The 16,644-nt window shown below is 28.8% G+C and overlaps 1 protein-coding gene across 3 annotated transcripts; it reads right to left on the bottom strand.

The window, feature by feature from the left end:
- Positions 1-306: 306 nt before the first annotated feature.
- LOC129880274 (uncharacterized) lies at positions 307-4,362 on the bottom strand. 3 transcript variants are annotated; one of them, XM_055954235.1, is made up of 11 exons: positions 4,194-4,362; positions 3,734-3,847; positions 3,533-3,651; positions 3,146-3,192; positions 2,963-3,063; positions 2,644-2,731; positions 2,285-2,393; positions 1,460-1,631; positions 1,302-1,382; positions 1,043-1,156; positions 307-917 (listed from the first exon to the last, which is right to left on the bottom strand). In XM_055954235.1, the coding sequence occupies exons 1-11, from the start codon at positions 4,293-4,295 to the stop codon at positions 825-827; spliced, it is 1,140 nt and encodes a 379-aa protein (XP_055810210.1). In that variant the 5' UTR covers positions 4,296-4,362; the 3' UTR covers positions 307-824. The 3 variants fall into 3 exon arrangements, with proteins under 3 accessions (XP_055810210.1, XP_055810211.1, XP_055810212.1); XM_055954236.1 differs by having other exon boundaries at positions 1,302-1,373; positions 4,194-4,361; XM_055954237.1 differs by lacking the exon at positions 1,043-1,156.
- Between the last annotated feature and the right edge of the window lie 12,282 nt (positions 4,363-16,644).

Genomic DNA, 16,644 nt, shown 5'->3' with positions numbered 1-16,644 from the left:
AACACTATAAATCCTCCAAAATGGGGGGTAAAAAAAAAACAAAAAAAAAACAAAAAAACAAAAACAGATAATTATAGAGAAGGAAAGGAAAGAACAGAGACTTGTCTGGACAAGAATAAGCGAGCATTTGGCCATGAATTTTTTTTTTGAAAAAATCACTTTATTTAGAATTTGCCCTTTTTACTATTTGAAAAGGTTTACTATTACCTTTTAGTATTATATTATTCGACCCTACGTGGACAAGTGGTAGACGAAAACTAAATTATTGATTTGTTGGGGGGGGGGGGGTGCAAAATACAGAGAGAATTTTATAATTTGTCTCAACATTGAAAGGAGAACTAAAAGAAATATTTTTGTATGTAGCAGTATTAAATAACTCTACTACCTAATAAATATACATAAAAACAATTTTCTTTGTTTTGTCACCTCGCTAGGCTTTTTTTCTATCTATCGAAAAAGATGGATTTTCACCAAGAAACTCAAAGTTGGACTGAAGTCACATTTTAGCATCACCTCAAGGAATACAGAATCAGGTAGCTCAAACGCACTTCAACTAATTCCACGAGATATGTGATACCTACTACCAACACATGCATTGAATAACTCTGTCCATCAAGGCTTGGACCAACGAAAAAAAATCAACTAATGCTCTTGCCTCGATTTGGGAACTGAATCTGAGACCTCATGATTCTCAAATCACTTCATTGACGACTAGGTCATACGCATGGGTGCATTTCTTAGTCTAACATTAGAATCCTAAGTCAGCCACTATGTTGTAATAGAGTCGAGCCATTGCATCCTTGAGAAACTCTCAAGAAGGTAATTCAAATCCCAAAGATGAAGCAATTTGAGTAGCATGGAAGAAACAGGGCACTGTCTTCTACTGCAAGGGGTTGCCTAAAAGGATTTAGTTGGATCTGCAAAGCAAGTAACAAGTGCAATTTAATGACTTGAGTTAGAAGCAGTAGACAACTTTAAGAGCAAACTTTGAAGAGAGAAAAAACGGTTGATGAGTGGTGTGAAAAAAGAAGAAAAAACAAACAGGAATGGTAGGAGAAGCCCCAGTCACAGAGCTTATGCAACTAGTCGCCAGATTACAAGCTTCTTCACAGTAATCGGAGAAAAATGCAGGAACTTTTATCTCCTTTATCAGCTCCTGGTTAAAGGAACACAACAAGATAATTGTTTAGCAATACCAGACCTGGCTAGCTTTCTGGAAAGGTCCCATACACACACTGTTGAGCAAATCCTAAAGGTAAAAACTTGCATATGAAAATATCATATTGATTTAAAAGACTTACAATGGTTTGTAGCCAGCTCCTGTAAGCAGCGACACCAGCATTCGGTGCAATAACTAGATTAGGAGGTGTACCCTGACAAAGCTAACAACATATGAGTTACACCCAACAAAAGAAGGAAACATATCGCAAAGGCAAATGCTGTTTGACACTTGACAGACCTTCATAAGATCATTATAACAACCATGATAATAACCACTATGAAGTGTTAATGTAATGCCTGAAGATCCACTTTGTAGTGACATTGGGCCAAAACTCTTAGTTGGACATGTACACTTGCAGTTGGTCTCTGTACAATGAGCATAATCACGAAGTTCAATTCTCTCACCATTCCTAATCATTAACAAGCAAAAGAGGATGATCTATTAAAGGTACTTACAGCAATGTGATCATAAATAATCTGCAAATGTTAACAAGATACCCATGAAATTTTGGAAGGAAAATAAAAGAAAGTTAGAGGTTAGTATGAACGTGATGTATTATACAGCTTAGCAAAATGCATTCATCAGGTTACCAAGGTAAATGATGGATCATGTCTAGTAACTTGCAAGGATACCATTCGAACCACTTTTCTGTTAGTACCATCTGCAACCATTGATGTGTAGCAGTCATTATTGACTGAATAGAACCCAACGAAGGGTACTATATCAAGCATCTATTGTCTGCCAAGTTCATCTTTCTTTTTAAACCTTTTTTTTTGTATGTTATTTTTGAACTTTTAAATCAAGAAGCCATCAATTTACGACACCCTTTTCCAGCATTTAAGATTCTCGCAAGAATTAGCAGTGCTAATTACTTCCTTTCAGCAGAATGAGAACCAAGTGTCTCTAATCTGATAATGTTCTATCCAAAAGATTATAACCGCAATAATAGTTCATGAATTTGACAATGAGATCAATGAGTTACTCTCCTTTCCTGCTAATTAACTAGAAGTTGCAGTGAAAAGTAAGTAAACCAGAAACATGAATAAAGGTAAGTAACCAAACCTTTCTTCTGGAACTGCAGGTCCCACAAGATCAATATGTATTCGAACATCAGGAAAAACTGCAAGCAGTTCGCTGAAAACTGCAAGCTGATGAAGCTCTTTTTCAGGACCTTCACATTTCAAACAAGAGAAAGAGCCCAAATTTAATATAAAAATAACTAGCCCTTCGAAAACTAGCTCCAAAGGAGAAGAAGAATGAGCAGTGGAGTGTGTAGCATATTTAACGGGAGCTCCAGAAGTTTTTAGGGTTCTGAATGATGAATTAGCTCTAATTATCATTTAACAACTTTTACGGCCAGAGAGAGAGAGGGGAGTCTCGTCTATAAAGCCCCTTAGCAAGAGCAGAAGAAAAGAGAGTACCTAAATAATGTATGTGTAGCTCATTACTAATTTCAGGAATCAGGTTCCCTTGAGCTGCCAGCTTAATAGCCCAATACAGCGTCAATGGCTGGAAAAAGCAAGAGAAAAATAGCACTACAAATGAGCCAGTGAATGTCACAATTGATTTCTCCAAAGATTGACATTTTCAATAGCTTCACAAACAATTTAAACTCCTTAAATGGAATTACCCTATGGAAGAAACTTCAACACAAAGCGGCAATGAAGTATATTTCCCAAGTAATATGGCTACTACAAAGTACAAACTCATCAATTTCATGTTTGTATACTGCCAACCTACCCAGTGAAGTAGCAAAGCAACAGGAGAATACAGCGGAATGCACCTCCATTCATAATATTCTTTCCAACCACTAAGTAACTTTGGTAACGGAGTGGATGGCTCTGCATTTATATACTAGTTTAAATTAGCATTCCAGACAAGCATTGTATTCATGTATTAATTGTCTGAAGCACTACACACTACCTCTACAAGGACACAATGTACTAGATAGGTTCCAGCCTTTCATGAGCCTGCTAACAAAAATTAAGGATGAGATAACAATATGTTGTTTTAGGTTAGAAGCATTTCTTTATCAGCATAGCAGCAGAGATCAAATTATACATCTTCATTTTGGAAAGACACGGAAAATGCAAAGAATATTCTCAAAATGTATACTAAGACGCAGAAAACTTTATCTTTGACAAATATTAAGCTTGATTATAGCAAAATACTGCTAATATAGACAAAAGAACATAGGTAGTAGGAATACAAAGACGGAATAACTAATGTTCAGACAAGAGAATACATAAGGCTTGTAATTAGCTAGGCTGATCGAGAACAAAACAATTAATCATGAAAAGAGTAAGCAACCTTGAGCAATCAAATATACCAGTTGATGCCCCACAGCTACATTCGAACGTCCACATTCCTATACGGTGAACTCCCTGTTTTATCAAGAACGAACACCTTGTTTCCCGTTTATCGCACACCTACAAAGCACCACCAAGCATATTTTACCTAGGCACTTCCATAGACAAATAATTCAAAAGCACATTTTACCTAGGCACTTACCTGCATAGTAGCTTCTTCAGAAAATGTAAAAGGGAAATCACTCACAACATGGGCATGCTTCATTTGTTGTTCTAACCTTTGACACTCTTTCTTGTGTACATTCCCGTGTGATACCTGAACACAAAATATATAAAATTCTCTTCCTTTTCTTATACTTAACCCTCCGTTTTAATTTGTTTGTCTCATGTCTCTTTCACTTTTTAGCAACTCTTTAATTTCAATGTCACACGTGATATGTTTAAGATCAAAAAGATTAAAAGGCATTTTGGTACCTTCAACATATCTTTAGTTTAAGTTCTTTATATGCTTACACTCGTATCAAATCAAAATCAGACAAACAAATTGAAATTGAAGGATTATTACTATAAGGGAGCAAACAATTCTTATACTAAACAATTTCGTAAACATCTTTACAAATTAACCATAAAAAGTAGTAAAGGGAGCAAATTCTTCATAAAACCTGGTGAGAGATGGAGCAATAAGCCACAGCTTGGCAGCGACGGCAACGTCTCGTCGACGGACCGGAACATGGGGTTCGGCTTCCCCTGCCGGCGCACTCCATGGTTTCCGATCAATATGCACTGATGGGTTGATCGGAAGTCAGAAAGAGGGAAACTTAGATAAATATATTAAAAAATATTTACCATTTATAATAATAATATCATTTTTTACTTATCACTTATAATATATTTATAATACAATTTTAATATAAATTTAATACATATTAGTGAGAATAATTTATAAAATTTATATAATACAAATTTTATTCATTAATAATATATTTATCAAATGCTTTAATATAATTATAATACATTTTGTGTTAATTTCTTAGAAACAGTATAATATATTTTAAAACATTTATAATATTTTTATATTGCATGCATAATTTGTTTTTAATACATGACATATATATCTTAATATTGTTATGTATTATTATAGATGATAATAAATAAAAAATATTATTAAAATTAATAATTATTTATTAAAAAGTATTCTCAAATAATTTTTTCTTAAAAAAAATTATAGGCCCAATGAGTGTGTATATAGGTCCATTGTCCTCAATTAGCCCAAAAAGAGAGAGTATGGGCTTGAGAGCCCATGAATGACTAGAGATGTTTGTCAAACATAATTTGACGGAAATTTTATTATGGCAGTTTTTTATTCCTTATTTATTGATAATGTCTCGATTTTTAAAAAGTTGATAATTACTTTTTTTTGTTTCTCAATCAGAAATATATTTTTACACGCTTTTCTCTCTATTTAATTGTATATACAATAATATCAACCAATGAATGTATTCTTCAATCAAATCTTTTACCTTGATATTTTTCTCTCTTTACATTACAATTAATGTTGCCTTATTTACCTCAATTTACTTTTGTAAGCAAATCTCTCTCTCTCCCGATTTTTTCGATAATTTCAAGGTGAAAAAAATTGATTCTTCATTATTGAGTTATTCAAGTTATCACCATTCTCATATTTTGTTTCTAATCTTTCTCTTTTTTTACAAATTGCTTCTGTAATTTCTAAGTGAAATATTTATGCCTTTATTGGTTGTATCAAATTATTAAGTTATTGGTAGACATAATGGTTTTGAAATTTGAGTTTGTATAAAAAAAAATTCTTCTTTTGGTAGACAACCTGATTTGTTTTAATCAATCGTTTATAATGATTTTTTGCTGTGTAAGTTGGTATAAAATTTTGGTTATTAATTCGGTATATATTGTACTTTTTTGGTGTATAAGTTGGTATAAAACTTTGGTTGCTAAATTGGTATAAGAATCAATATTCATATACCAATATTTTGCTGTGTAAGTTGGTATAAAACTTTGGTTACTAATTTGGTATATGTTGTGCTTTTTTTTTCCGATCATTTGGTTGAGTTATTGGTAGTCTTATTATTTTTTTTGGTTTACAACCGGATTGTTATATAGTGATAAATATGCTTGTTTATATAAATTTGACCTTCCTCCACCAAATCACTTTGAGGATTGTTGATTATTTCAGCTCCTTCGTATTCTTCGATGTAATCATCTACAATGGGATCCATACTAGTCAAGCATATTTCATTGGAAGTGACTACTTCTAAAGTTGATACTCAACTGCTTCCATAGCTCCATCCATACATATTACACATGATGGATATTTCGAGAAGAAATTAGAATTGTTTTTTTTTTTTATCTAAGTAAACTTGTACACTCATTTCGTTATGAATCCTCATCGGTGGGGATTGATCACTCACAACAAATTTAATTATCAACTCAAATATTGTCGTGTCCATACCTAATTGAAAAGCAATAGCGGTAATCATTCCTTCGTATTTGGTGTTTGCATCAAATATTACTCCTTCAATCTTGTAATCTACATATTTATCTGCGTTATATTTTCAAGTTGATGTTACAAAGACACTTTCACCAATATATAATCAAAAAAAAATCACTAACTATGTATCATTTAAACCTTAATATAATCAAAAAAAATAATTTGGTAATTACAAATGTACTATAGTTTAGGATTATGAAATCCACCAACATGTAGACCAAAAAAATCATGAATTTATCAAATTAAATTCATAACCATTTTAAAGATACATTCACAATTTATAATCAAAAAAATAATCAAACTTATATCATATAAATCTTAATATAATAATAAAAAAACTATCCTTCAAGACACATAAGTATTATTTATACAGTTTAGGGTACATACCAATACGTACACCATGAAATGAAACATGCATACAACTTTTTTAAATACTTAACCATTATAAATGCATATTCATCAATATATAATCAAAAAAAGAAAAAAATACCAAAAATATATCATATAAGCCTTAATATAATCAAAAAATTTATCAAACTTTTAAGTACATATGCATTATTTTTACAGTGACTTAATATATAAAGTCCTATACCAAAACAAAAATCATACATTTACAGATCACGATTAATTCACAAAACATGAAAAACATAATATAGACCAAACATTAATCAAAAAAAGGCTTAATGGTGATCGCCTGAATATCACAAAATGTATATGTATGCTTTGATTAAAATTAAAACAATAATTGCATATGTTGTCATCAAACAAACAATATACCAAGTGGAAATTCTTTATTATAAAGAAACTAAATCAAGAAATATAACTAAAAAAATACTCCAAAACTATCACTAATCAAAATAAATACCATAATTCATACCTGTTACATCCCATCTTCCGTCGTAATGAATTAAAATTGAAGAATTGTTCATAGCTTCCATTGAATTGATTTTCAGAAAAGAGAAGGTAGAGAGATTGGTTTTGGTTAGAATACCGTCTTTTTAGTTTATGAGAGAGAAAAAATTAAAATGCTTGAGATAATTGTGGAAAGTAAATAACTAAAGAGGGGAATTTAAGAGATTAGGATACCATTAAATACCAAAAAACATGGGCTCTAATTTTTTTCCGTATTATTTTATTTTATTTCCTTGTTTGTAAAAAAAACTATTGCTATGTTGGAGAAAACTAAAACTATTGTTATATAGATGTTGGGGAAAACTAAAACTATTGTTATATAGTGATAATTTAGGTGCTTATTTTGTCTAGTTAAGCTTTTTACCCTAATTTGACCCTTCATTGTTTTGGACCGCTAGTTAATATTAGGAAAAGTTTCATATATGGCAAATCTTTTAAGCATAATAACAAAAAACTACACTTAATGCCCATTCGGCCAAAACAAATTACACTATGTGTCCCGCTCAATTCGTTTATTTGATATCGTCACAGTATAAATATACTATAATGGTATCATTCAACATTTATGATACCATCACAGTATATATATATACTGTGATGATATCATTCAATATTTGTGCAATTTTTTCTGAATGTATGTTATGGTATTATTGAGGAATTTAGAAGTATCTCATTAAGGATTGAGGATTGACTTGGGGAAAATAATGGTTGTTCCTTAATTATATAATTTCAACATCATGATAATATATTAATATATTATTGTACTATCATTCATGTACTATCGAATGACTTAAGAAAACCTTATGATACCATCACAGTATATATATGCTATGATGGTATCATTCAGTAATTGTGCAATTTTATGTTGTGCAATTTTTTGTTATGCAATAAATTGTTATGGTATAATTGATGATTTTAGAAGTCCATCATTAAGAAATGATGATTAATTTGATGAAATAGTGGTTGTGCCTTAATTATACCATTTTAATATCATGAGAATATATGAATATACTATGATAGTATCACTCATTTATCATTGAATGACTTATGAATATCTTTTTGATACCATCGCAATATATACACACACTATAATAATATCACTCAGTATTTGTGCATGTCATCAAGACTTTAAAATAGTATTTATAGAGTGGTGTTAGACCAATACTAATGTATGGGAGAGTTTTTGCCCGTCAAGAACATCGATATTTAGAAGATAAAGGTAGCGAAAAGTAGAATGTTTCAAATAGATGTGTGGACATACTATGAGAAATATAATTAATAGGAATAGCAATGAAACGGGACAGTTGTGAGTATAAGACTAGGCAGGGCGGGCGGGTTGAAATAATTTTTTAAGATTTAATGCGGAGTGGGACGAATTGCTTGTGTGTGCGAATTTAAACAAACAAAAGCTAATAGAAGACCTTTTTATTTTTGAGTGAAATTGAAAGCGTGAGTTTGCACTTTGCATAACTCATGTTTATTTGCTTGAATTGCATATTTGTACCAATAAATATTGCAATTTGTTTTTTGCAATAAGTTTATTTGTTTATTTATTTCTTCTAAAAAGTTTATTTTTGGTGTGAAAGTAAAAATAAACTTAGTTTTTCAAAACGAATGACCAGGACCTTTTTTATTAGATGTAGGTAGGATTTGACATGAGTATACAATATTTTTAGAAAGTTCAAGAAACATAAATTATTAGTACAATTTTACATTATCATGTAGAAGTGACAATTTGCAGTGATTAATATGAATAAGTTTTGCTCACGTAATAAGATCAAATAAATAAGAACCGAGTCTTTTTTGTTTCTCAATATCTTTAAATAAAAATGTACCTAAGGCATCACTGCTACAGAAAAGTTGGTTACATTTTCTATTCACAAACTTAATTATAGGAACTTATATGTTATTTATTTGGGTTAATATATATGAGATTATAAACATATAATACTTCTTAATTAAAAAAATATATATATAACCCTTAATTACAAGCTATCTAAATTTGTTGCTTTTTTTTTTCTGTAACGTATGACCTGGAGTGAAATTGAAAACGGAAGATGCAAAAATAATTTAGTAATATTAAATTTTGATTTAGCTTTTTCAGATTCTCTTAGAAAAATTGATGCGTGACGGGGTGAAAGCGGATCAATACGGAGCGGAGCGGGGTGGATTTAAAACACTGAAAAATGCTATGCAGTGTGGGATGGGTTAAAATTTTGCGGGTCGAGGGTCAAACCACATCGTACCCGCCCCTCCCCTCCCCGCCCCATTGTCATCCCTAATGATTAGAAACAAAGTTATATAGGGCAAAGTGAGAATAGCCTTTTATGGCGGATAAGATGAATTAAGCGAGATTAAAATAATTCGCGCATGTGAAGAAGCGGTGCGCAGGTGTTTTCATAAGAAAGTGTGAGAGGTTGATTATAAAAGAGTTAGGAGATAGAGGCAGGTCAAAAAAAGAACTAGAAAGGTGATTAGACAGGACATGACACAACTTCACCTTATTGGAGACATACCCTTGATATAAATGTTTAGAGGTCGAGGGTTAGAGTAGAACGCTACTAACTACCCGAGTGTGGTCACACTTTTTATAAAAGAGATAGGGGCTATTTAGTAGTTATGTTGTCACTTATTCTTTAATGTGTTCATTTGCCTTGTATCATGCTAATTTGTTGTCTAATTATTCTTGCAATCCTTCTTCAATTACATTTTTTTTAGTCGAAAATCTATTGAAAACAATCTCTCTACTCCGCAAAAGTAAAGATAAGATTTGCGTACATTCTACCCTTTCCAAATTCTATTTATAAAATTACATTAGATATGTCGTTGTTATATTTTTAGTTAAAACACAACAACTCTGGTATAGTTGGAGTTTAAAGCTTTGATAGGTAGAACCCAAGCACGTATACTATTTTATTCATCTAAAATTGTGTGACACTCGTTCCTTTTAGTTAAAAAATGACCCATTTTACTTTTAGTAATATGATGACTTAAAATTCTTTTTTTACTCTTAGTAAAATAATTTATACCTATATAAAGTTATATCACTTACTTTAGATCATAAATTTAAAAAATCTTTCCTTTTTTTAAACTATATACCTAGTCAAAAACCTTTACATAAACTAAAACTAAAAAATAATTATGTTAAAAGATAATTATTTCACTCATGATACTTCTATTGAAAGTTGGACAATATAACATAGGATTCAATCTTGAAGCCCAAGTAAGCCGTCATGAAATTCAAATTTATATGGTTGAAATTTCTGGATTCTATCGTATATTTAGTACTCCCTCTACTTTAATTTGTTTGTTTTGTGTTTTTTTTTTATAACCCATTTCTAAAAAAATGCATTTTTCTTCTTCTTCTTTTTGATAATATTTTAATTTTAACTTTCTATCTAACATGTTTAAAATCACAAGATTAAAGAATATTTTAGTACATTTCACATATTTTTAACTTAAAACCATAAAATTTTAAAATATTCTTTACTTTATTAAACTTCATATCAAGTTAAAATTCGATAAACAAATTAATCGAAGAGAATATAACAAAGACGAATAGTGTTTTTTATATGCTTTATTGGATTATTATATAGTGTAAAAAATTCAAATTAATTTATAAAATTAAACTTCGCAAAACTTCAAACAAACAAACACCCAATTAATATCTTAGAGAGTTTTTTCGAACCTAGGATAACCTGCAGCTGCTATAACCTCTGTTACAACCTCTATTTTTTGAATGAGCATTTTATGCGCACTGGATAAATTTTTTACTGTGTAATAATTTATAAACCACACAGAAAATGTAAACTGTACTAGACAAATCCTATACGACATGCACGACTCAAAAGGTATTGAGGAAGTCAATCTCGAGTCATCCATATAGATAACCACCCTCCAAATCAACTGAGTTATCTCGAAAGACATATCTTAGTGAGTTGTTGCATAGTGGGGGGTGCGGACCACCGTTATTTTTGTCACGACAGGATATGATATTATTTTTGGACAAATTGGACCATAAAATCGAATGAATGCAAGAAAAATCAAAAATCAAAAATTGGGCAAAGGAAAATTCCAGCAGGTGATCTCATGAGATTTGATTTTGTTGTCGATAATGTTGTTGGTTCATACTCCCTCCGTCTTAAAATACTTATCATATTTTACGGAATATTTAGACTGCCAAGTCTCTTTCTCATAGTTGATTTTAGTATATTTTATTTGAATTGAAAGTCCATTAAAAATAACATTTATACTTTCACAAGGTAGATGTAATATTATGTGTATCCCTTTTCTTTTCGGATCTTGTAAGATTACATTAAATATATTATTGTTGTTTTTCAAAATTCAAACTTTTAAAAACTATTCAAAATTTATTTTATATATATTTATGTATATATGCGTCTGTGTTTGTGTTTACCCCTCTTCGAGAGCTTATACCTTTTTTATTTTTTTGATGATTCAAAGGCACAATCTCAAAATTGAAGTTGAGGAATAATTATCATATGAGTAGTCTCTTTTTATCATAAAAAATATTATAAGTTGTGATATTTTTTGCAAGAAGGAATGGAACCATGGGAGAGTCATTTTTATTCAATGTGAGTCATAAACGACTGACTTTAAAAGTTTTTTATATTAAAATTTTTAAAAAAACTTAAAATATTAATCTAATTTAATTTGACTTTTGAAAAGCAAAATAAAATGAGTATTTACGATGAAGGATAGAGGTGTGTATCGATCAGTTCTATTTGATTTTAAGTATTATTGGTTCGATTTATCTTTTTTCAATTTTTAAATACGTTAAATCGATAACCAAACTAATAAGATATTTGTTATCGATTTTCAGTTTATCGATTTTTGATCTTTTATGATTCGATTTTTGATTTAACTAATAAAAAAATGCTTTCAAAACAAATATGGAACTTCTCCAATAATTTTCAAAAATCGTGAACATTACTAAAAAGGGAAAAAGAGTTTCTTAAGAAAAATATTCAAAATTCTCATCAAATTTAACTCCAATTAGGATGGAATAATCTCTTGTTTACCAGCAAAGTCAAATTTATCAGCGAATTCGAATTTTTTGAGAAAGTGGTACGAAGAAGAGAAATCAGAAAAGAGAAGAAGAAACGTAAAAAAAGAGAGAAATCGAATTCACAATTCACAATCCTAGCCGTCGCCTAACCTTTGCCGTCGTCGTTGCAACTTCCAAACCGTAGCCGCCGCCGTTCTTAGTTATTTAGGTTTTGAGTTTTGATGTTGTGAACCTAAAGCTGCAAAGCCTAAAGGATAAATACAGTGTGAACTGTGAAATAATGTATAGTGTGAAGTGTGAATTCTATAAGGCACTGATAGTATGATATAGTAATTATTCTATTTATATTAATATTTTTTGTTTGATATTTTTGTATGAGTAAATATTAACCCAATATTATATTTATATTATAGTCTTAATGAGTTATCAATTTACGTAATAATCAATATCGAACCTTTAATTCAATTTTTTTTTATAAAACTATTAAATAATTATTAATCCAATAATCTACTAACAATAAATCAACAACACTTTTTTATTCGAATTATCGATCAATTTAATTTTTACACATTCTAAGAATGGGAAGTAAAAACATAAAAACTCTTGATATAAGATATTTTGAATATCTCATACATACCACAAATTCCAACCTTAAATAGAGGGGGAGAAAATAAAAAGGGTAATATGTGGGGAGAGGGACCCAAAAAGATTTGGTTGGGAGTTCCATATCTCCACTTTTCTCTCTCTCCTTTGTCCTGTTTTCTACTAGCACTATTAAAATTTCTTGCCCCAACCCCGTACTGGGGTGTGAAAAAATTAAATCAATTGATAAATTAAATAGAAAAAAATATTATTGATTTATTATTATTGAGTTATTAGGTTAATGGTTATTTATTGGTTTTATAAAAAATAATTATTGAGTTATTGATTTGATATTGATTTTATAATATTAGGTTATTGGATAAATCGATAATCCCTTAAGATTATAATAGTTTACTAATTTAATTTTTAGTATTTTACTCATACACAAATATTAAACAAAAAATTTTAATATAAATATATAATCGGTTAATCACTATATCATACTATTTAGTATTTAGTATTTTAGTATTAACCCTTGACTTTGCCGCTTTAGGTTCGACGGCAATGGTTTGCAAGTTGCTACGACGACGGCTCCAGAAATCATATATTTGTTTTAAAAGTAATTTTTTTATTGGTTAAACCGAAAATCGAACCGTTAAAGACCAAAAATAGATAAATCAAAAATCGGTAACAAATATCTTATTGATTTGCCTATCGATTTAGCTTATTTAAAAATCAAAAATCGATAAACCAAACCGATAATACTTAAAATCGAACCGAATCGACAGATACACAACCCTACATACATATGTCTCTTTTCTCTTTTTACCCCTACTATTGTCTCATTTTCTTATTTTTCATTCGGTATTTGATATTTATATTGAAGTTTAATTAACTTAAACTTATATTGGGCGGAATTTCATTTGGAGAGTAGTGTTTTCTATCAAAAAAAATTCATATTCAGAACTTGAACTCGAAATCTTTAATTTAGACAGAAGCAACTTCATTCACTGCACCACATTATTTGATATACAATTTTCATATTTATTTCAAACATGAACGAATTAACTTTCACCATCACTAAAGTCGTAATTTTTTTACTATATGTAAGTTTGAAATAAGGTTGTTCAAAATTAAATTAAAATTAATGATTCGAATTGAAAAAAGTTATTGATTTAGTGATTTTAGTAACAGTTTTGAATTTTTTCTATAGGATCAAGGTTCTTAACGATTTGAGGTATTTTCATAATGAGTTAATCAATAGTAATTTAATAATATATTTATATTATTAGGCATATAAAGTTCTTGACTTAGAGTTTAATTTCATAATTTCATTTTTTACTTTTTCAAACTCTCAATTATTCTACAAGGCGATAGTACTTGCTATTGATCAAGATACAATGTGTCAACTCATTTTATTTGATTTGTCAATTTATTTTTAAATGATTTTCAATTATTATTTTTTTGTGTGTGGAATTTAATGATTAAATCGATAACAATCAGAATCGATAAATTGATATTTTAAATGGCTTTATAAAATTTTAACATGTCTACAAATAAAAAATCAATAAGTAAAATTGATAAGTCAAATCAAGTTAAACCAACCAATACATAGCCCTGAATTGAAATCAAATAAACTTTGATTATCGACCTATGTATCTTAATTTGATTGAAGAAAAATTAATGCTTAGGTAGTCTCCGTCAAGTTTCCACAGTTGTTAATTTTGATTGATAAAATTTATAAACAACTTTTTTGTTTTTGGATACTAGTCTGTCCATTTCCGTGTTGACTAACATGATTTAGTTTATATTTTTATAAATATGGTGTTTGTTATAATATTAGAAGATCTATTGATTTGAATTTGTTAAAAATTAATAAACATGTAACATCTCAAGACCTAACATTAGTTCACTTTCACAACTCTTTCCCTTCCTTTTTTTAAATTTTTAATTTTTATTCGGACTGATATTTATATTGAAATCCGATTAAATTCAGAGCAACATTCATAACGTGATTTTTTTTCTCATTTCCAAAGATTTATACCATAGATTTTTTATTAAGAATGGATAAATCTTAATCATCTTATCACAGTTCATATTGATACAATTCAATTCTTTTTATTTTGTTCATATGTTTGATAATGAAGTTGGAAAGGTCCAATTTAGCTTTTTAATCACTAGGACTAGGAATAAAAACTTGTAATTGTAGTTTAAATTATATTATTACAATTGTTGAACTTCTTTGAAACTTCTCAGGCCATTCTAGTTTTGAATACAAAATAATAATAACAAACTTAAGAGGATAGCACAGTTGATTTAGGTCCTCCATCACTCGAGGTTAAATGATTCAAAAATATGAATGAATTATTGAAAATATATTGTGTCAAAGATAAATTTCAACAAATTGACAAATTTTTATTTTTTTTTGGAAAAACAACAACTTTGGATTGAAAATATTGGAATGAATTATTGAAAGTATAGTGTCAAATGTTTTTACTTCTTTAGATTTTTATTTATTATAATGTGTAGCATATGGCTTCACTGATCATATGATGTGTATTTATTAATTTGATATAAACATCGAATTCTTATAAAAATGTAAAAAAATCTATATGTCGTTGTCTTAATTGCATAGTTTTATGTGTAATTAGGAAAATTAAAGAAATTAAAAGAGTACATAAACATGATTACCTGACTTTGGTACAAATTAGTTGACTCTCTTAGTTTAGTTAAATGGGAAATGAAAGAAAAAGTAAATATATGTGTAGGACCACAAAAAGATTTTGTAAAGATTAGACAAAATCTTCATAACGACAACAAAATAATTGTTAATTGATTGACCTGATTAAGACTTTACTTTCTTGTAATAACTCTTGCCAACAAATTCCAGTCTCTTTCCCATCCTGTACAAATTTATTATATTATATTATATACTTGAGAATATTCAAAAAGTCTACTATGACTTTTACACTAACAAGAACAAATTAATTAAAATCACTAAAATTGATGTTTTTGAAAATCTAACAAGTTTCCAACAATAACATCACATATTTGAATCTCGTTGTTTTAAACATATAATTTAGAATGTAATTTTTTTTAAAATAAATAAAAATACATTTTTTAATAGATAAAAAGAAAAATAATACAAATAAATTAAAACAGATTGAGTAATATTTTTGGTCAAGAATCAAAAAGAAATCATTTGAAATATGGTGAAATATAGGATTTCTATGAAATCAACAGAATTTTTTTGTCAAAAAATCAAAGGAAATCATTTGAAATATACGTTTTCTATGAAATCAAGAGACATTTTTTATAATGATTTTTATAGTGAAAATATCTTTAGTAAATTATTAATGTATCTTAAGAAGAGATTGCAAACTTAGCCATTAATTTACTTTGACAAATTAAATCAAGCAAAATAAATATTTCATTACTCTGTATACAAGTCAAGAATTTAATAGTAATATAGTTATTAGTCCATCCTTCTAGAATTCCCACATAATTGTCCAACTTTCTTTGTGGAATGAACAACCCAAAGTATTTTAACTTCAAAAGTATTAGTGTTTTTACATTAATTATTTTCTTAATTTATATGACACATTTTTTTAAATATGTCCTGTGAATGTTACCTTTGTTGAGTCCATAAACTACGTCATTATTGAATTCAAAAATAAAAATTTCACTTTTCTTGCTCATCTCTATACTAGGGCTTGTTTGACCATGCGATATGAAATCATAATATGAAATCATGAGATGAAGTTGAAATTTTATTTGGACATGCAATTTAGATTTTTTATGTTGTATGTTTTCTTATAAACATAAAAAACATTAGTTGTAAAACTATTAAAATTTTCACAATTCTTTATACAATTATACCAAATGAGAAAAAGTTTATAAAATCGCATAATACACTATTACAAAGTTATTCTAAAAAAAATATAATATTTATTGATCAAATTTTAATTCAATATAACGATGGAAAATTAGTTTTTCATTAAACGTTGATTTGAATGAAATAGTAATAAATTTGATTAAAAAATGAATTTGGTGAACATAAATAGTA

The sequence above is a fragment of the Solanum dulcamara genome, chromosome 2, assembly GCF_947179165.1.
Source record: "Solanum dulcamara chromosome 2, daSolDulc1.2, whole genome shotgun sequence".
Lineage (NCBI taxonomy): Eukaryota > Viridiplantae > Streptophyta > Magnoliopsida > Solanales > Solanaceae > Solanum > Solanum dulcamara.
Note: the sequence above shows the minus strand (reverse complement) of the source record. Positions and strands in the feature narration are given on the sequence as shown.

What these genes read in the sequence shown, in the direction of transcription:
- LOC129880274 (XM_055954235.1), bottom strand. Translation starts at nt 4,295, where the DNA reads ATGGAGTGCGCCGGCAGGGGAAGCCGAACCCCATGTTCCGGTCCGTCG. An exon ending in ATTGCTCCATCTCTCACCAG is followed by an intron (nt 3,848 to 4,193) that starts GTTTTATGAAGA and finishes TTTTGTGTTCAG; the next exon opens with GTATCACACGGGAATGTACA. An exon ending in GGAGCTGGCTACAAACCATT is followed by an intron (nt 1,157 to 1,301) that starts GTAAGTCTTTTA and finishes TCCTTTAACCAG; the next exon opens with GAGCTGATAAAGGAGATAAA.